This window comes from Pteropus alecto, unplaced genomic scaffold, assembly GCF_000325575.1.
Source record: "Pteropus alecto unplaced genomic scaffold, ASM32557v1 scaffold206, whole genome shotgun sequence".
NCBI classification, from domain to species: domain Eukaryota; kingdom Metazoa; phylum Chordata; class Mammalia; order Chiroptera; family Pteropodidae; genus Pteropus; species Pteropus alecto.
The window spans coordinates 3,928,461-3,950,170 of record NW_006438906.1 but is presented as its reverse complement, the minus strand read 5'-3'; the positions used below and the strand labels follow the sequence as shown (position 1 = coordinate 3,950,170).

General features: G+C 39.4%; 1 protein-coding gene across 6 annotated transcripts in view; it reads left to right on the top strand.

Moving 5' to 3' along the window:
* The window catches only part of NTRK2 (neurotrophic receptor tyrosine kinase 2), a 318,904-nt gene that overhangs the window by 232,827 nt on the left and 64,367 nt on the right, over positions 1-21,710 (top strand). For all 6 annotated transcript variants that reach the window (XM_025049746.1, XM_015592644.2, XM_025049745.1 and 3 more), the window contains one exon: positions 9,165-9,295. In XM_025049746.1, the coding sequence (XP_024905514.1) occupies positions 9,165-9,295 (131 nt within the window). The remainder of the gene's footprint in view (positions 1-9,164; positions 9,296-21,710) is intronic.

The following is a 21,710-nucleotide window of genomic DNA, read 5'->3' as shown; positions in this document are numbered from 1 at the left end:
TGTGTGCGTGCGTGTGTGTGTGTGTGTGTGTATATATAGATATAGATATAGATATAGATATATTACTCATGTATATTTATATTAGGATAAACTGTTCAAAATTAAGACATAGGTCAGGGAAGCCCCTGAATGTGTAATGGTGTGGTTTGTGAATTATCCCACCTCAAACAAAAGATTGAAGGCCTGGGAGTGGAGGATACCAAGTGACAGAATAGATATCAACATGGAACCCTCAAATGGAGGTTTATGTAGCTTGGGGCCAGGTGTTAAAGGGATGTTTTCCATCCTCAGGAGAATTAAGGGCTCTGGGGCTCAGGGACACAGTGTCGGAGAGGTAGGCAGATAAGACTGTCTAGCCCACCAGCCAGGATTTTGTACAATCATTCTGCATAATTATTCTTGAAAATACAAACATTGCCGAGGCTGACTGACAAGTATTGTTCCAGCACAGAGGGCTGTCAGGGCAAATCAATCCAATTCTACCACATGCCAATGTGTAGAACAGATATAATTTTGGCTGTTAGGGGCTGTCAAAGCGAAGGATGTGCCGTATGTGTATTTTGAAGTGTGGTGTTCCCTTCAGTCTAACAGCTTGAAAGATTTCTGGGGCTTCCCCCTCCTTGCCTGTTTTCTACAAGAAGTTTTGGGCATTTAACTTCAAATAACTCGACTGCCTTTATTTACTGTAATGTTCAGGTTACATTAAGCACCACTCCTGCCTCCCTCCACAGCTTTTCTGCTCTCATTCAGCATGGGGGTATTAAAATTTGCTTTAGAAGGAGAGAGTCATTTGGTACTATCAGATGTTGTATGGGGCATCCAAATTGGTACTTGGTGTCCTCCCAGGAGTGTGAAGTCATTTTGCAAGAATCTATCTTGTTCATCATTGAACTCATTGCCAGGCTTAGCTCAAAGGCCCATGATGGGGACCTTGAGGATCCCTGAAAGTCCACTTCTTCCTTCAGTGGCCCAATGCTGTCATGAGCATCAAAGTTAAGGCCCTCAGAAGGTGGCTCACTCAAAATCTTTCCTCTCTGTTTCAGAATTTTTCTGCTTCCTCTAGCCCATTGTACTCTCAGTGGCTTCCCCAAGAATCTGTCCCACCAGTTTTCCTCCCTCCCACTCTTTCTCCTTTCTTTCCTTCCTTTCTTTTGATGCCTATTTAATTTCTTACTGCCTAATATTCTTCTTAACTTACAAACACCCTCAAATTTCTCCCTTCTCAAAATTCCCCCAGCCTCTATCCTCTAGAGTCAACTTGCTATCTCTAGACCTACCTGTCTGCCTCTGACCTCCCATACATGCAGTCTCCACTCACCACCTCCATGGCTTCACTTCCCATTTACCTCTCTGCCCCCCGAAGTCTGACTTCTGCTCTCCTCAAGCTCATTCATGGCCCTTGCTCCTGCCTTTCTGATTTGTTCAGTTTTGTTTGGTTCTATGGCTCTTTGTTCTCTGTCTTTTCCTGAAAACATCAGAGGATTCATCCTAGACAACACGCTCTGTTCTCTTTGGGGTCACAGACTTGACCTGAGCTCCCCTGGGGTCAGTCACTCTGAGCTGTATACATTTAGTGGACTAGGGGCTGGCAAGGAAAGATAGATGATAACTGGATGGATTCCACTCTTGGCTTAGCATGGGCCTCCGTGAGAACAAGCTCTAGAGCCACACTCTAACTGACTTCTCTGCCTCCAGTTTACCACTGCCAGAATAATTTAATGATTTGTCCTAATCACTTTTCTATGATGCTCAAAAATCTTCAATAGCTCTACACAGACCTCATATACAAAATAAAGTCATGGACTCACAAATTGTGGAATGTGTGTGCCAGGGCCAATCTAAGATGCCATTTAGCTCCAACTCCCTCATTTAAAGATGAGGAAATGAAGGCAAAGGGCAGTGACATCACCGGCTAAGAATCCATACTTATCAGTACCTAAACTTGTTCAAACTACCTAGTGAGGTATTCAAGGTCCTCTGTGATCCAATCTCATCTACTTTTATAGCAAGTTGCCTACTTTCTCTTCAGCAATAAACCAAGATAAATCACTATTTCTAAATACACTCTGGACTTCTCTTCCTCGTCCTTGCTCATTTTCTTCCCCCACCTTAAATACCTTCTTTCCCACTATTCTTATCTCGTATTCAATCATTCATCTATTTTTATATGTTCATGTTATTATTTATTGATAAAATAGTTTTGATTGCTTAATACGTTCTAGACTCAGCAGTAGGTTTGGGAAAATTACATCTATTCTTCAACCTTATCTCCAAAGCATTCTCGAGTATGCCCATAGACATTGATTTTTATGCCATTATGATGATAAGAGCCGTGGACTCCCTGTGCAGTGCTTTGGCTGAGGGTGGCTTTTGTGTCATATGTTTATCTCTTATTGAGTTCTGCCTTGAGAAACAGTCTTTGGAAACTAACTATTTACTCTAGGGCCACTGTTGAGGACATTGATCCCCTGTGTAAAATCCATACAACATATTCCTTTGAAAACTAAATGCCATTGAAGACATAAGGAATAACTGTACTTTTGCTTGTAAATTTTGTAAGTTATCATACGTTTCTTTTAGTTTCTGTTGCCAAGAAGCTCAGTGTCAAATTACGACTTAATTTTAATAACCCTGTGGGACCCTAGAATTTGCATGCTTGCGTCTCTACATAATGCCTTGTCTTTGCCTTCCATTCCATTTTCCCTGACTTGAATTCTTATTTAAATTTTGTTTTTTCTTTGCATGGTCATGTAAAGTACCTAGAATCTTTTCTGAAGGAAGCAAAGGTGTAAGAAGGTATGATTGATATATGTATATGTGTTTTTTGTCCCTTTAGTTGTGAAATTTTTGAGGACAAGTGTTACTTTATTCATCCTTTCCTCTAGAAAAATGCCCAAGCTGTAGGAGGTACTTAATGAACACTTGTAGAACTGATAAAAATAGACTTGTTAGAAGTGAACCTGTTAAATCGATAAAAGTAGACCCACAACCCCTTAGATTGACAAAGTCAAGCTCATACACTTTCACTTTCATTTTTTTTTTTTTTATAAGAAGGCCAAAGAAAGGTAGGGTGTTATAGTGGAAAGAATTCAAACTCTGCATATTACCAATTATACAACCTTGCTTAAGTTATTTACCTCATCTAATCCTCTTCTTTTTACTTTAATTTTAAAATAAAAGTAAGGATACCCTACTGGATTGCTATGAAGATTGATAATCCCAAAAACCTCTCAACACATTTTCTGGCTCATAACAGCAATCAGTACATGTTAGGCCCTCACTTTCCTCCCTCTATCCTCATTTATTGGAAATAGCACGTGGAAAAAGATAAGTGGATTGCTCTATGACCACAAGTAAGTCAATTAATTGTAGTGTCATCTGTAAAATAAATGTGACTATTGACCTCATTCAGAGGAATATGAAAATTAATTGATGGTAATGCACATTGGGATTTTTTGCTGAAAAGTGCTTAATAATGACTTGGTATTATTACATGATCCATTTCATCATTAATATTATTTATGAATATTTGGCTGTGTCTTGCCCTGGTATATTTTATGTCCGTGGTCTTAATTACATTTATTTTCATTTTAGTACAAACTTGTATTTTAACAAAAATGTAGATGAAATTTAAAAATATAGTTCCCATCATTCATACAAATTTAGTGTTACAAAGTAAATAATTTTACCTGTTTCAATAAGCTGCCCATGAAATATACATTAAGATATTTAGTAAATAATTTTTAATTGTATCGAGATCAAGTTCAAGAGTTTTTCAAGGTATTTAACTTTTATATCCTGCTTTTCGCACTTATACTCTATGTTTATTGGTCGTTTTCTAATGAAATTCTTCATTATGAGATGTTCAGTCCATAATAAATGTGAATGTGGATAAATGTGAATCCTGCAAGCCCTTCTACTAGAAAAGATAGTTAGATAAATGAAACACTGGTTTTCATTTTAATGTCAGGAAACTCTCAGGGCTTGTAGTCTCTAATAGGGCCTCTGTTAGAGTCCAATGGTTGCTCTTCTGAAAGTCAGGGGTACCCGAGTCCTAGTTCGGCCACCTTCTAGCTGTGTGGCCCTGGGGAAGTCACTTTCCCCTTCCAAGTCTCACTTGCCCACTGAGTCAGTGTTCCTGATCTTTAAGTTCTCTTCCCATCTCTCCTCATCACAGCCCCCCTCGGCAATGGACCGGCCGAGGCAAGCCCTGCATTTATGTCTGTATTACTGCTCCTAACACAGAACATTATCTTCTGGGGGTAAATTACTTTTTACCTTCCTGCTTAAAACTTTAAAATATCTTTCCTTTGAACTACAGATCACTTAATACTTGGCATATATGAAAGACTCAATAAATGTCTAAATTTAAGGTCTGTGTGCTGAGCAGTTTATGTCGCCTGGGGCAAGGTTTTCTAGGAAACCTCGTTACTGAGGAAATGGGAAGGACACATTTCCTATTTCAACCTTAAGGAAATAGAGATTTGTTTGTTTGTTTGTTTGTTTGTTTTAGAGATAATGGTAATGGATATAGATAAGGATTAATACTTTATCTATAGCATGTGTGTATATATAGAATATTTTCTTCTAGGAGATATCGATACCAGGAATTCAATTTAGACCAGCTGAAACTGCCAACATCTCTGTAAATGACCAAAGCTACTTTGCAACAAAATGTGTTTTTCAGTGACTGTAATGTGATACTAATACAAAAACCGAAATCTATTCAATTCTGGTATCGTGAAGCAAATGACCAAGGGCCCCAAATTCCCACTCTGGAAAATTCCATTAATAGCAAAGATGGCTACACAGTTCTTAGCTACTCATCTTGATTACTCTTGCTGGTCATCAATTTCTTCCTGATTATACAGAGTAGATCTATTTGCACAATAATCTAATCACATTCTTTGTTTTGACTACATCAACGTATATAGATCAGTCTGCAGATCACACAAAACTGGAGGTGTATTTCCTGCACCACCTACACCTCTTATTGATACCTCCTTTTTATTTGGTAGGGTGAAGTTTAAAAAGAAACATTTCCTATAAAATTTTTTTTAAAAAAACTCAACCATTGCTTTGAGTTTTTCTCCAAATCTAGAAAGCTATTTATGGTGGAATTTGGTCATTTATTTATTTATTTTTATTAGTTATTCACGTTGGGTTTGAGGTGGTTTTACTCAAGTCTCTAAAGTTCAGAACAGAGTTTACTTGCTTACCTGATAGCTTATTAATCATGGAGTCCTTAGACTTACTTCATTCAGGATATTTTGTATAAAATGAATGGAAATGTTCATAGGGCTCTTTAAGTCAGTGATATTCAAAGTGCTAGTCCACAATGAGATAAGGACCTTGTCTAGAATGTCAATCAGTGCATTGCTTCCTTCATTAAGAAAGTCTTGCTCCTAGAAAATGTCAGCTTAATGCCATGCAAACAGCCAAACCAAACCTCCCAAAGCCTCTCTTCTTAACTGCATTGTTGAAAGATGCAGGATAAATGACAACCTAGTGTTTCCACATCTTAGGCAAGCTACTAAATCTCTCTTGTGCCTCAAGCCCTGAGAATGACGGCACTGGTAGGGTGGAAAGGGGAAATGTGAGCCAGGGGCTCAGTGGATGAGAGGAGTAACCAAGGTGTCAGCAGTGAAGGGGCAGAGGTGGTATAGGCTGATGGCTCTCAAGGATAGATTCTTTGTAATAGTTGGGGCTCTAGCAAGAGAGAGAGAGAGTAATGGCCAGAAATCAGGCACAAGGGCCCTAAAGTCTCTGGGATAAGGGGTGAGAGGGCTTCCATTTGAGAGGGCTACAGGGGAAAGGCATGGATGTCCTCAGGGCATAGCCAAGGTTTTACTTGAGTAAGAAGGAAAAGAGAAGTTTAAGGAGAGGTTGGGGATATAAGGAGCTCATGGATGACAGGGAGTGAGCCCAGAGGGCCCAGGGAAGGGTTTGTAAGGGAGGCGAAGGGGTGAGCAATGATTCAGATGGGAGCACTTATGAGCAAAGTTGGGATGAGAGGCTGGGTAAAGAAGAAAGCCCTACGAGGATACCGAGGACTTCCTGTGGTGATTGCAGGAAATAGGAAATGAGGCAGGTAGGGATAAGTCCTCATGCTCTCTTGGGGGAGAATGGGAAGAAATTCTTGCTCAATGCTGTGATAGCCTCAGGTCAGTTGTTCTCCCCACTCCTGACATCTCAGAGAACTGGGCTGCTTAATTGCCTCCATACCCGATTGGCTTGTCAAATACTGTTTATAATTAAACAGTATTTGCCTGCCATCTTATTATCATTCAGCACATTTTTTCAACAAATATTTGGTAGCAACAACTATTTGCAACGTGCTGTGTGGTTCTGTTAGGAATGCAAATACAAACACAAAATTGTTACCTGTGCCCCTAAGTGACTTTCAGTCTTATAAAAGAGAAATTCATTCTATTTAGGAGAAATACACTGGCAAAGGGCCACCATTCCTATATCTTATGTCCCAAATCAACAAAATAAATTAATACAAAATAGTCATTTCTTAAAGAAAAGATACATTTACTGCTTTCTAGGTCAACAAGAGAAAACTGGTCTCATCAGATTTTAATTTTGAAGATGATGAAATTGTCCCTTTGTCCATAGCTTTATAAACTTATTTCCCACCAACTATGTCTCCTGCTTGGAAAATTAAAAAGAAAAAAAATGTAAATCGAATGCAAAATAAGTTAAATACTTGCCTTGATCTGGTTAGAGTGTAAAGTAAATCAAGCGGCAATTTAATTCCCAATGAACATCTGACAACCATACAGTTAAATATTAGTTTTAAATAAGGCAGCTAATTCTCTGCAAGAATTACATTTGTCTCTTTATATGGGCACTCTACCTAATGAACACAATTCTCTCCTCTTAAATTCTGGCATTGCTACTAGAGCATGAGAAATTAATATACATTCTTATATTCATTAATATTGTTGCTCATAAAAGACCTTTTCATTTTTATCACCCTGAGTTCCCAGAGGCCCATAGAAGCTGTCATTGCTCCAAACCACATAAATTATCAGGGGAAAAAATCCTATTAAAGCAAAACCTTAATTACCACTTGCATTTTATATCAAGTTTTATCTAAAAAGAAGCTGTATAGCATGTTTATCAGCAAAGAATGGGTAAATAAATGGTGGTACAGTCCTTCCACAGAATATTATAAAGTAGTAAAAGCAAAAGAATTACAACACACACTATAACTCAATATAACTCAATCTCAAGGACATTGCATAGTGAAAGATATGAGATATGGAAGAACACATATAGTATGATTCCATTTATTTTGGTTCAAAATCAGGCAAAGCCAAACAATATCTCATTAGGGATATATCATTAGTAGCCAACCTATAAAGAAAATGATTGACAGAAAATTCAGGATAGTACTTATCCTTGAGAGGCGAGTAAGGAAATGGCTACAATTAAGAAAGAACACAGCGGTGCTTCTAACACACTAGTAATAGTCTGTTTTTTAAATGCAGTATTATTCAAACTGCAGAGATATGCTTTGTATTTTGTTTTTATAATACAGTGAGCAGTCAAGAAAAAACTTTTAAAGAAAGGTTATCAAATTAACCAATAGTAATAAGACCTTTCCATAGGCTCAGCACTTGAAGTAACAGGAGGTAGATAGAGCTTACTCTTAACCTCAGGGAGTTTACAGAGGTGAAATAATTGAGGGATAAGTCAGAGTTCGATTAAGCACAAGCTATAATATGAGTCCAGAGAAGGAGGTCTTTGGTGGTCAAAGTGGTCTTGGAAAGTTCTTTGAAGGAATGAGGATTTAAACTGACCTTTAATAAGAGAACTTAGCAGAGAAGAAGCTGGGAGATTATTTTTACTTTTTATTCTATTATAGTATTCTATTTCTCTTGTCATGCTTAACACAATTTATAATTGAAGAGAAACTTTGTGGTCTAGAAGGAAAAACATGGACTCTGGATTCAGACAGGCCTGGGTCCAAACCCAACTTCTTCATTTCCACGCTGAGGAACATAAAAATTCCTGCAGATCTAGTTTCCCCATGTAGAAAATGCAGGGAGGAATGCTTCACGGGTTTGTGAGAGTGAAAGAACATTGTTGGCCACACATTCCAAGCTCTAGAGAGAGTCACAATTCCCTTTGAATACTGCCATTCAGAGATGAGGAGTTCAGAAAAAAATGGTAACCAACAACGTGAAGGTACCCCTGTGCTAGGGAAGTCCACATTTGATATGCAAATGAAGAAGCACATGCACACACTGCAGTTCTATCCTCTGCAGTCTCTTTTTGGGCTTCTCCACTGGCTCTGTCCTTCTGAGTATTGCTTTGCTCTGCATTCCACCTTATAACTAATAGGCTTCAAAGGACCTTTGACTGCCTCCTGCCTTATTCCCCAGGAAGGCATATCGATGAATGACAAGGGGCAGCTCTGCTCTAGATTGAGAGGGGGTGGCAGTGGTGGTGGATACTCTCTCTTCCCCAGGTGCATCTATTCTTGTCTCTTCTTGACTTTGGAGAGCCAAGACTAGGGCGTGATCTTAAAAAAGGACTAAAAAAGGCAGCCTTTAGCACAGTCTAGAAATTTCTAGTCTAAACAAAGGGAATTATTGAGGATCAACCATGGTCTAGCTCACTCACCAAAAGACTAGAACTGGGGTAAGGACAAAGCTTTCATATGCAGAGCAGGTCTTGCATTTTCCCTTTGTGTTCTCTGGGCCTCTCTCCCTCAGGAGTCTAAGGCAGCTTAACGAAGAATTAGGGATTCCTGGCTGTGTCTCTGCCTTTCCCCCACTAGACACATGACTAACAAATATATGCAAAGCATCTGGCTTGTAAGAGGACTGCCATTAAGGTTCATTTCTTTCTCATTTCTCCCCTTCCCTAGTCTGTAAAGTTCATTAATGACATTCTGCTGCCAACAGCTAGGTCACTACTTTAGTTCTATCAAAAACAATAACTGAGCTCTGAGAGCAACCTGATGCAACTGCCTCCCAGCCATTTGGGATGGACTGTGAGGATGGACACTGAACTTCTCCTTTGTTTTGCTGTGTACAGAAAAGAGAATCTAGGCCTGCAAGCTCAGGATGCAGGCCACCGACTCCCTACTCTCTGCCTTCACCTCTGCATGCTTCAATTCCAATTTCCATTCTGTCTTTGTTTTACAGTTGTTCAGCACATCAAGAGACATAACATTGTTCTGAAAAGGGAGCTAGGCGAAGGAGCCTTTGGAAAAGTTTTCCTAGCTGAATGCTATAACCTCTGTCCTGAGCAGGACAAGATCTTGGTGGCAGTGAAGGTAAGAGAACACTCCAGAATGTCTCATTATCCATGGTCACAGTAATGTATGGAAGTGTTACTTTATTTTATTTTAGTGGCCAATTCAGAAGCAAATTGTGTCTGCTGTGATGGATGTGTTCAAATTCCTTTAACTAAATGGATAATGGGAAGGATATTTGGAGTATAACCAACTATTGGAGGTTCTTCTTAGGGGCAACCTAAGTCTACAGTCTATGAATAGCTCTGAGCTACTCTTCCTGGAAGGAGGTCAGTGGGGTCAGATAAAATGTAACCAGCTAAGTCTTGGCAACTCAACCTGTCTCCTTGGATTGCCTGGCGCTTGTGCCACACTCAGCTGGTCTTGTCTCATGTTGAGGTTCTGGAAGAGAGACTATGGAGTTCACATCCTCTCTTGACTTCTGTTCTGAGATCTTCTGTTCTATTTTATCATGTCCTTCTCAACTGTTTCCAAGGCCCCAGGATTTTGTACGGTGCAGGTACAGTTCTATCCTGGGGCGAATGGCAGCTCTTGTGGATTCTGCCACCCTAGGAGACACAAGGTTTTACTAAACTGAAAAAGCCTGATGGTCTTTCATCATAGACATATTCCCAGAAATTCAAAAAGGAGACCTGGTCTTCAATAAGATAAACGTTATTGAAGGGGATAAAATTTCCACTGAGCTCTCTAAAACATAAGAATTAAAGAAAAAAAAAATCGCACGAGAAGATTTATGCAAATCTTTTATATAAGCATTGTCAAAAAAAACAACAACTCACCAAGGTATTGATTAACATATGTAAAACACTGAAAAGAGGCATGGATATATTTATAAAATGAATTAAGTGGCAAATGAATATGGACATGGTTAATGTAATAAAAATGTAACTTCTTGGCTTAATATAAGATGACTGGGTTTTGTTTTTTATTGTAGTTTGTTTCTTCCAAACACAGAACGTTTGTATGAATGGCATTTGATTACTAGTTATAACCAGGGCAACTTTTCATTTTTTAAAATCAGATGTATATTCCATTACCATTGTACTTAACATTAAAAACTTAACTATGTACACGATAGGTAACTGAGAAGAGAGAGAAAATTATCCTTGAACTTACCCATCCTGTGGAGTAAACACAGTTTCTGCTAAAGTTCATCCAAATGAAAAACTGTGTATTTGCTTTTCTTGTCATCAAAAGTAACCTGAGTGGCATGAATACTCCTAGACTCTCAGCAGAGGTTCCTAAAACCTGCACTTTGGAGTGGATAAAGGTCAGACCTTTCTAGGGATGATAAATGCAATAGCTATCAAATAAACAGCAAATGGAGCAGGGAGAGTGAGACAGAAGAAAAGAGAGGAAAGGAGATGCGAGAGAGAGGTGAGGTCAAATGGGTAAAGGTGTAAAGTAAGAATCCTGCAGTGACTTTGGGGACGTTTAATTTTTGCTGCTGCTATTGCTTCCTCTTTTATTTACTCAAAAAGTTTGTTATTTTTTTAAGCACAAAATGTTCAGAACATTTGGCAGTGTTAAATCTGCAGTTTTTGCTTTCTTCTGTTATCTTTTTTTTCTCTTTGGATAAATGAGACCAAAAGGTGCCTCTATTTTTGGAGATTCATAGACGGATAAAATGTGAGAGCTGGAAGAAGCTTAGGGAACATCTAATTCTAATCTAGTCATGTGTTATAGACAAGGAAACTGAAGACTATGGATTCACGTTCCAGGCCCATGTTTCCCACTGCCATTTGGGGGTCACCTGGGAACTAAGTCAGGCCTTCTGACTGAATTCACTTCATGGGGTCGCAAGGTGAGAATCTTTGAATATGAGAAAATCCTGAGAGATTAGGGAAACCCAGTTGACAGTGTAGGAATAGCTGGGAGACCTTAGCCAGGTATAGACGTAGATTCACAAAATTTCTTGGTATAACCTTTCATCTTAGTATCATTTCTTATTCTAGGCCTTCCTCTCTTTACTTCTTGCAATGCCCCTAAGAGGAGGGTGTTGGGTAGCTAAATCCAGGGTGCCCTCAACTCATATGTTTTATTTCCTTCCAAACATCTGCTTAAAACAAGATGCTAGGGCTTGGGCTAGTTATGGTAAAAGCTTAGCCAGCAACAGCAATGTGTAGCCACTTGTCCTGCCCACGGCCTATTTCCACTTGGGCTATTTCCCATCACCACTGTCAGTGAGGCTTCTTATCTGCTTTAAATCCCAGTCATAACCCTACTCCTTCCTCTGACCCAAACCCAGAACCTATTCCTCATGTACTTCCTGGCTTTGCCAAATAAGTGTTTGTAAATTAATGACCTGTGATGACTGTTTGCTCTTTCATCAACACTGCTAAACAAAACAAAACAAAACAAAACAAGAAATAGATTTATCAAATCCTGACTCCTTCTCTTAGTTAGTCCTCTTGTCATTGAAACTGAAATGAAACTATTTAATTTCAAGTAGAAAGGATAAAATGCCTACAGCTTAAATATTCATTCCAACTTTAAGGTCTCATAATTAAGAAGTCTCATCTCAATGACTTTGAATGTGCATTTTTGTTGAAATTGGAGGCTTTGCTTATGTTTGCTAGAATGATTACAAGCTTTGGGAGGATGTACATTTTAACTTTCTGCAATCTAGAGCCTGCAGCCACCAAGGAACAAGTCACATCTTCCATGGACTCCAAGATGAATTGGATCAGAATAACACATGGACCTTTCACAGAGCTGTCTCCTGCCAGCCTGACCTGCTCATTTTTAGGACTGATTGGGCCAATTGAAAGTGTATTCAATGACTATCTAATGAGCCTGGAAGGAAAATGTCTACAGTTTAGTCCTGACCAGAATAAAGGGATTTTTTTAAAGGAATGACACAAACTGAAAGCAGCTTCCAGGTCCTGCACAGCTTGTCACCTCTGAGGAGTAGCTGCCCGGGCTGTTCTTCCATTGGAGGCACCCAGGGATGTTTGACAGTCTTTCTGCCTGTTGCCTAGCAACCCCTGCAGCATTGATTATGCATGCTAAGAAATAGCAGCTATTGTCCTTTTTCCTTCTCTAGAAGGAACTGACTGTTTTGAAATCTAAGGCTTTGCATTCAGACTGACAGATGTCAGATTCCTTTAAATCCTGGTGTTTGCCCCAAACGATTTAAGAGCTTGAGAGAGCCACAGGAACCAGTTTAAGAAGGAAGTGATCCTAAGGCATGTGCAGGGCACTCAAGGGCACGTGGGGGCTGAGCATGCCTCTCTCATTAGAGTATTTGCTTATTTGGATCCATTCAGATTGCCATTTTCTAGATACTTTTGGAAAACCTTTGTTTTTTAGTGAAATGAATTTGTCAACTATTTTTCCCTTTATAATGAGTTACAGATGAAGAACCCTTAGAGAGGATGAGAAACAGAGAAACCAGTCTTTGATCAAAATGGGTTACTTTATCTTTAAGTAACTCAATTGCCAAGGAAACGCGTTTCATAGCAGTTTCCCTGTATTGGATACATCAGCTATTTTCGTCTGCATTTCAATAACTACAATTCCTACAACACTTTCTTGTACCATGAATGCATGCTGATTTTTGTTTTTTAAATATAGCCACAAGTGTGCTCTCAAGGATTCATAGTCTCTCCTCCCCCTCTCCACTAACTCAGGTGTATTTCTAGAAACACATAATGTCAAATACGAAGAGACCTTAGAAATCATATATATCCCAAGTCTCATGTTTGATAAATGAAAAGACCAAGATCCAGGGAAGTTGAGTGACTCCCTTGAGGTGTAAGTGAAAGCAAGTGAGAGATGCTGCACAGGAAGACTTGGCAAGACAAGAAATGGTGAAATCTGAGTTCACAGATACTTTCTTAACTTAGGATTTTTGCTTTTTCATTCGTTTGTTTCTGAATATCTTCTTGTCAACAGAGGAAATAATTATGATTTTCTTCACCAAGGGTTTTAGAAGAGTTCACTAATAAACCCTCTGGCACATCACACTGAGGCGATAACAAATAGCATCCAACACATTGTTGCCATTCCCATTTCTGGAGGTCCTTAGCCCAGAGCCTTGGTCCACATGACTCCCACTCAGCTTTCAGTTCAAGCTGCTCCTCTTCTGGGAGACCTCCCCTTGCCTGCTCCCCTATCTAGGTCAGACCTTCCTATTACATGCTATTAAGTCATCTGTACTTGTTCTTTACAGCATTCGTCAAGGTTGTAATTGTATTCACGGGCTTGTTTAATCAAAGGCATGAATGTCAGTCTCCTCCATAGTGGCATATTCCTGAGGGTGAGAACCATGTCTTTTTAGCACATTCATAATATGTAGCGACATAACAAGCAATAAATGCTTGTTAAATGAATGAAGGGATGGATGGATGGGTAGATGGATGGATGAACGGACAGATAGATTACAGAAATAATAACCTTTCAAAAAAGTAAAGAGTTAGCAGTTGGCATTTCTAAGTAAGGAAATGATTTGATGAGCTGTTGGTAGTCATAGAATTTTATAGATGAAAGGAACTGTAAAGATAATATATAGAGAAAAACGTAATCTAATGAGGAATTATTTTACAAGTCATGGAATCACTGTACAGCTATACAGAGCTGTTATTGCTATTCTCTAGCTTAACTCTCATGTTTTGCCAGTGAGGACACAGGAATCCAAAGAGGATTATTGACCCATCCAAAGTCATGCAGCTTGAAGAAGGTCACTTATTGTGAGACCTAGGATGACATCTCAGTCCTCGTCATTAGTCCAGTGCCCACTGTGCACAACATTTTTATTTATTGAATTTTAAACATACTCTGGAAACCAAATTGAAGAAATTCAGCACAATGCCACTTATCCAGTAATAAAAGGAGTGTGTTAGTTGTGCTCATTTGTATGTAAGAAGGAAAGACACTTTTACGTTTTCCCATGAAGAAATGTAATTCAAGGGAATGGGTGGAAATAAGGAAAACTAGATTCTCGAGTGAGGGCTTTGGCCTCAGGGGAATATAAGCGAAATATCACAATCAACTTTGATAAGAAGAGCAGTATACTGCTCATTAGAAACCCAACTCAAGCTTATTTAAGCAGAAAAGGTATTGTTCAGGCTACTGGGAAACCTTACTACTGGTGTCCCAGCTTCTAGCACTGCTAGATCCAGGGAATCAATTCTCTGTCTGTCTGTCTGATCTATCATCTATCTATCTATCTATCTATCTATCTATCTATCTATCTATCTATCTATCTATCATCTATCATTATCTATCTGTCATCTGTTTAATCTATCTTGGCTCTCCTTTCCTCTATATATTAAGACTCCATTCTCAGGCAGGTGAACCCCATACTGTGGTAAAGATTTGGCAGTAATAGCTCTGAGCTTAGATCCTGTTATCCTAGTAACCCCAAAAAAGAGCTCCTGTATCCCAGTAATTATATAAGAGTCTAAGGGCCAACTCCTACTGGCTTGCCTTGAGTTGTGTCACTAGGCCCTCTGGCCACGGGAATAGAATATTCTGATTATCCCAGTGTCTGTCACATGCATATCCCTGGAAATGGGAGATGGGCTTAACTCTACTCAACACACATTGACTGAATGTGGAGAGTACTGTTTCCTCGAAAGACTATTAGGAATGCTATAGCCAAAAGAAGGGAGAAAGAGACCCAACAGGAAAAACTGAAAGATGACCAACTCGAATAGGAACTTCAGGACAGCTAGGCCTCACTGTTACTGGAACTGTTGGGAGTCAAAAGTTCACTCAGGATCTGAGCCAGCCCTTATGATCGCCCCCTTTTCTTATGCTCTCAGCAGGGGACAGCAGAGATTATCCTCTAGGCTTCCCTCCTAATGTAGTTCAGCTATCTCTTGCCTCTGCCGTTCTCTAGTATTTGCCTGCTGCCTCCATGCCCACTGCTGCTCACATGGTCTCTGTTACTCATATTCAGATTCCTCAAAAAGAAAAATACTAATTTCTAATTATTCCACTCAGTCTTCATGCCAGGCCACCTACCAACCAGTGGTCCAACCATATTAGGCGGCCACATAGCATACCTGAGGCCACCTATGGAAAAGAAGCAACTAGAGCCAGTTGTCTCAGGATACATTTAAGGACAGAATAAGGGCTTAAAAAGGAAAGCTCATTCTTTCCAATTCTGGAACAGTGAAACAATTCATAGATGGGAAAGTCTGTCAAGCATTCATCCACTCAAGTGCTCTGCCCAGGCAAGTTTATTTAGAAGACGGATGGCTATTTTCTTTCTTTCTTTTTTAATGACAGTTATCATATCAGTACTCACATCTTGATTAATGAAAAGTCCCTCTCCCTTTCCTCCCATTTCTGTGCTTCCTCTCCACTTCTCCATTTCCATAGAGAAGACTTGTTCCCACAAAATGAAAATGGATGAAAACAAGATTAGTATATTTAAGAGAACATTTGTCAGTATTGCCCTAAAAAAATTGTTTGTATACCTTAACAGGACATAATGTTACAGAGAGTGCTATTAATTCCGATCTTACAAGTCTCTACGAACAGAAATTGTAGAACTTTTAATCGTGGCTTGTTAAAAGTTTTAATCATCTGTATGGTCCAGACTTGCTTAATTGATTAACATTGTTCTTTAGCATAAGTATATTCTTCCCTGGTGTGTGTGTGTGTGTGTGTGTGTGTGTGTGTGTGTGTGTGTACATGTACACTCACTTGTGCTTTAGGATAGAGCACAGCATTTCCTTGTAAGAATCCCTCCTGTATTTTAGTTAGGTAGGCTCCAGTTATAAATTGCTCCATCAATGTCCCTTTCCCAGTAATTTCAACTTTTAACCTTTGATGGGAGATCTGTTTTTTGTCTTGTTAATTTGTCTTATTAACCCTCTTTTCTGGCTTATCTCCAATTTATCCCCATCTTTTCATAAATGCTAAAACCAAAACACTGCATTTCACTCTAATGACGACTCGTCTGGTACCAAACATAGCTGGAGGCTTCATTTTGCACCTCTGTATCTCTGGAACATATGCACAATGGTAATGGTGCTGCTTTTTAATTGACTTTCACATGATAGCCCGACTCACAGTCAAGTCATGGCCTACCATGATCCACCAGCTCCTCTGTGTCTTGTGAAATTGTTTCAGACAATTGTATGCCAGTGTATTTAAAGCCTGTAACTGTACTGCAGTTGCCCATATTGGAGGCCAACTTCTGATTCATTCTTTTGAGTCAATATTTCTCTGTGGATTAGTTTTCTATCTTCCAAAAACTTAGCATTTGTAATGTGCAACTTGATGTAATATGCACGCAGAGACCATCAATTTTATCCTCCAAATTATAGCAAGTAGTTTAGATTATGTGAATTAGAACTTAGTCTCATGTTTCCCATTGGATGGTTGAATTGTTAGATTCTGAACCATTAGAGTCAGCATGGCTGTGAAAATAAAAATAGCAGCAATCTACACCTTGGCTATGAATCTTGTGTTTGAGGCTATCACTTGGTACATGGTTAAAGTCCTTGCAAAGGCTAGTTACATATGATTGAGTTGATATACACAGTGTTGGTTTCCAGTATATAGTGAGCATTACCTGAGTGTTTGTGATCGCTATTATTTTTGTATAATCATTTAATTCTTTTTTATATTTGTAGGAATGTGGGGGAGCCACCTATTATTGTTCTCTCCTTACTTTCTAAGATTTTATTTTTATTAAGCTCTTCATAGTTCTGAATTAATTAAAATACACTCCTCCAAAGTTCATTTTTGTGTGAATTCGATAGAAGCTTCCTCTACCATTCTTTAGAGGAGAACCAATAAATTAGAAGAATCATGCAGCATTATGACTATGGCTTACTCTGAATACTCGGCTAATCATTGCCTGTAAGAATCTTATAAGAAGGGTATCTGCCTTAGTTTTAGTTCAGTTTGGCATTGTTTTCCAACATTTCCAAGAAGTAGGTTGACTCATTAATAGCCTACTGAGGTGGCTTTTAGAGAAGAGTGCTATCTAATAGAAGTATAATGTGAGCCACAAATGCAAGCCACATTTGTATTTTAATTTTTCAAAATTAAGATCTCTTGGTATACAAAATAAAAAGGTAGAAAAAATAAAACTAATTTTATTAATGTATTATATTTACCTCAACATATATATAATATTATTGTTTCAATGTATCATTAATATAAACATATTAATGAGATATTTTATTGATACCAAGTTTTCAAAATCTGGTATGTATTTTATACTCACAGCAGATCTCAATTTGGACTAGTCATATTTCAGATGATCACTAGCCACATGTGGCTACTGGTTCCCATTTTGGACAGTGCAGGTCTAGAAGATATCAGATGAGTAAAGGGTCTCCATTAACAACAGATCTTGACCCAAAAATCCCGAAGAACTTAGGTGTGTTGACAAACATTGTTATATATCTTGGTCGCCTCATATGGGAGTTTACTCATTGGCATCTATGTTTTAAGCATGACGGTGGGCATTGGGCATAGTGAGGTCTTACCATAATGACCTCTTCTTTTGTTAAATCTTTCACTTTAACTCTGTTTCTTATGATCTCTAAAAAGTGTAAGAGAAGAACAGAAGATGAGTAAAAAATAAAAAGACTCCATCTATGTTTTACTTTGTGTCTCCTAAACCACCTACATTTTAAAATACATAATCATTTGTCATGTCCTACAATGTTCAATCACGCAATGATTTCAAATAAGTTCTCTTGCCTCTCTTAGTTTCATGTTAGCTTTACTATTTTGCTGAAGCATTTCAGATGAATGTTAAGTTTCCTTACTTTTATTTTTGCCTTTAGTAATTTCTCAGTTCTGTGCTAAAGTTTATTTCATGCTACTCCATTCTTCCAACTCTGAATCAGTGTACTCTGGGCAGTAACCCACTGTAGCTCTGGATGAGACCTCTCCCTTGCAAATGTCTCAGAAAGGATGGCAGCTCTGCGGTGTCAGGAAATTCACTGAGAATAAGAAGAGATGAAGTTACAAAGCAGACACTAGGAGTAAGAAAATAGCAATGTTCAATGATGGGACAAACATGCCTGTCAAAATGAAACTTAAGTGGAGAGAACTGTCAGGGAGGGAGGCTGCTACCTCATGTCCATTGCCAAGGGACTCCAAGAACCAGCCAAGCCTTAATTGAGTAAAATGACAATCAGCCATGGTACTAAAACAGAGATGATTTTTATAAATAGGTTCGATAGCAGGATTTTTCCAACTTCTGATTGCTGTCTGGCTATGATTCCACTCTTAGAAAAATTCTGTCTTTAGAGTGCCAAATTCAGAAGATGATTTTGCCCAACTTGTTACAGCCATATTTTCTGAATCTCTTAAAATAGAATTGAATCATAATTTAGAAAAAAGATCCAATATGCAAAAATGGATGGGCACATATAAGATGAGGCCAAGTTTGTGAGATGCATTTGTCCCATGAATAGCAAAATCTCTCTTAAATCCAAAAAGGTACTGATGCACAGCTTTTTGACATTGAAGTAAGAATAGAGTCTCTTCCTATAGTACTTTGCTTTGGGGAAATGGAAATATTAGATGCTTGTTAAATCTGTCAGTTTGGTGCCTACTCCCATCCCCAAAGAAAAACCTATCTTCATTCTCAGTCTACCCCTCTCCCTTATTGCCTAATATCTTTTCTCTCCTCTCCTCTCCTCTCTCTGTCTCTATCTCTATGTCTCTCTCTGTCTCTCTATCTCTCTCTGTCTCTCTCTCTGTCTGTCTCTCTCTCTCTCTCACACACACACACCATTCACACACACTCCAGAATTCTCGAATAAACACTACATAGCTAAAACCTGAAAAGAAAGATTACATGCAGAATTTGTTCATGCTTTGTGATAGTGACCTAAATGGGTTCATGGCCATCTATAACTCACTGTTAAAGACAGATGAAGGCCTTACAAATAAGCTATCTCAGGGACTGAGAGCAACCTCTGAGTAAAGAGGTTGTATTTCTTAGGAAACATTGCAGGGTTCAAGGGCTTTCAGGAGGAAAATGGTAGCTATCTCAGGAGCACTGCTGTTCTCATGCCTTGGGCTGGTCCCATGCCTTATCCATGTACCTGTTGTCCTTCCTGGATCCTTGCATGAGCAAATTAAATGCAGGCCTGACTATAGCTTCAAATTCAAATTGCTCAAATACTACTTTCTACAGGGACCCTGGAAGGCATCCCAGCTTACACTGTCTCACACAATCCTCCCAGTGACACTGTGAAGTAGATGATGTTGTTACCCTCACTCAACAGAGGAGAAAACCAGAGTTCCCAGAGGTCCAGAGCAGAGCCAAGATTTTAACTGGATCATTTGATCGTAAGCTAGAACTCCTTTGGTTTGAGCACCACCATGGTGAATGTTTGCCTTTTGACTGCAAGAACACATATGCTTGGGGCCAGCTCTCCAGGGTGGAGTATCATGGGAAGAGTCCCCCTCAAACTTATGTTCTCCTATCTGCTTTTCTTGGTAGTGCCTTTATTTCTGCTCCTTTCTTGGGCCTGTGTTATTTCCATATGGACATTCACTTTTCATTCCTTTCCTCTTTTATCTCTAGTCTGCACACACTTCGTGGGTCAGAGGTTCTTTTAGTTGCCTGACACTAGGTTAGACAGTCAGTGATAAACAGGTGAACACAACATGCTTCTGCTGTCAAAGAAAGTGGTGGAGACAGACATGTACCCAAATCCATAATGCAAGTCCAAGTGTGATTTGCACGCATTTCGCTTGCACGAGTGTGTTTTGCTTCATGGGCATAGAGGAAGAACCCAGCTGATGACGATGTCCATTTCCTCCATGTTCATCTCCTTGCCTCTTCTGCATTTTTTTTACTGAGAAGTTTAGCAAAACAAAACAGTGGGTAGATTTATAAAAAAAGAAGAAGAAAGGAAGGAAGGAAAGAAAGAAAGGAAGGAAGGAAGGAAGGAAGGAAGGAAGGAAGGAAGGAAGGAAGGAAGGAAGGAAGGAAGGAAGGAAAGAAGGAAGGAAGAAAGGAAGAAAGAAAGAAAACAGATAGAAGCATGCCCATGGACAAAACCAAACTAAACAAGTTATCAACATAAGCACTTTCCTCCTCCCTGTGCAACAGAGATGAAAGGAGTTTAGTTTGGATGGGTACAACCCCAGTTTCTGGAGCTTTGAGAGAGCAGAGACTCAGATCCCAGGTTCTTGGCCACTGTTCATTTTGTTATTAAATAAAGAAATGTGTGGTTTCCATGGAAACAGACCTATCAAAGTTTTATGTCCTCTCTGAACACTTGCTGGCCCAAATCTGCTCACTTTTAAAGTAGAACTGGGGATGCTTTGAAGGGACACTTCTCCAAAAACCACTTGCTAAATAGGAATTGGGAAACTCATCAGTAGACCCTTTTTTTGAATAGTATCTCCAGAGTTTGTCATAAGAATCAACTGCCTCTGGCCTAATGAAAACTAGACTTATAATTGTCTTTTTGGTTCAGGTCACCACTGGGGAGAAAGCTTCAAATCCTGCCAAAAGCACTTAGTGAAAATGCCAGATTCTGTGAAGATCGTAGCAGGAAAGGCTTTGAGATCTTGTTGTTGCCTCTGACATTTTAATGTTTTCTTATGGCCGATGTGAGGCAGGCCCTGCCTATTCATTGGTGCCCTCCTGTGTGGGGAGCAGCACCAGGCATGGTACATTGAGTATTATGAACTCATCCTGTGGTGGACTCAATGATGAACCACCTAGCCCCACTTTGGGAATGAAAGACTTGCTCCTCTGCTTCCTGGGAAAGCTGCAACACAGTCTTCAGCTACCAGATTTCTATGGGGGCTCAGCAGATCCTCTTATTAAAGTCACACTCCCTTCCTGGGGAGGCCCTCATCTGATGACTGATTGATAAAGGTTTACAAAGCCTAGCCCTGTTGGACCAACTCACAACGACTCTGAAGAGTCTCCTTGTAGGGCCAGACGAGGTTCCATTGAGACTGCATGATAGCTCAATTTCACCCTCTGCCCAATTCCTCCTGTAGGTGTTAATCCCAAGAGCATGTCCTAGGAAATGTCTTGGCTATTAATCTCCACTTCAGAGTCTGCTTTCTAGGAATTTGACCTGTGTCACTTTCCAGTATCTATTAGTCAACCAGGTCAGAAATATCCTCTCCCGATGCTCTGTGAGGAAGAGCAGGGCAAGGCAGTGAGCTGCAAAATGACCCCCAGGAATCTTGCAGTGCTCTTTGACACGGGACATAGTGTCAAGTCTTACACTTCGTACACATCTGATAGATGGCCACACTTTCATTCTGTTCCAGTTTAGGTGAATGTGAATGTTTGCATTTGTCATCCAACTTTGATTATGACTGATTGCAGTCTCCCTGGGGGAAGGAGTCACATACTCACATGTCACCTCCACCAGAAGGAGTCCTCTGGGCTTCCCTCCTCCTTGTTCCTCAGTTGAAGCAATTGCTCACTTTCTGAACTCTTCTTTTGCTCTCAGTGTTTGCTTTTCATGGCCTT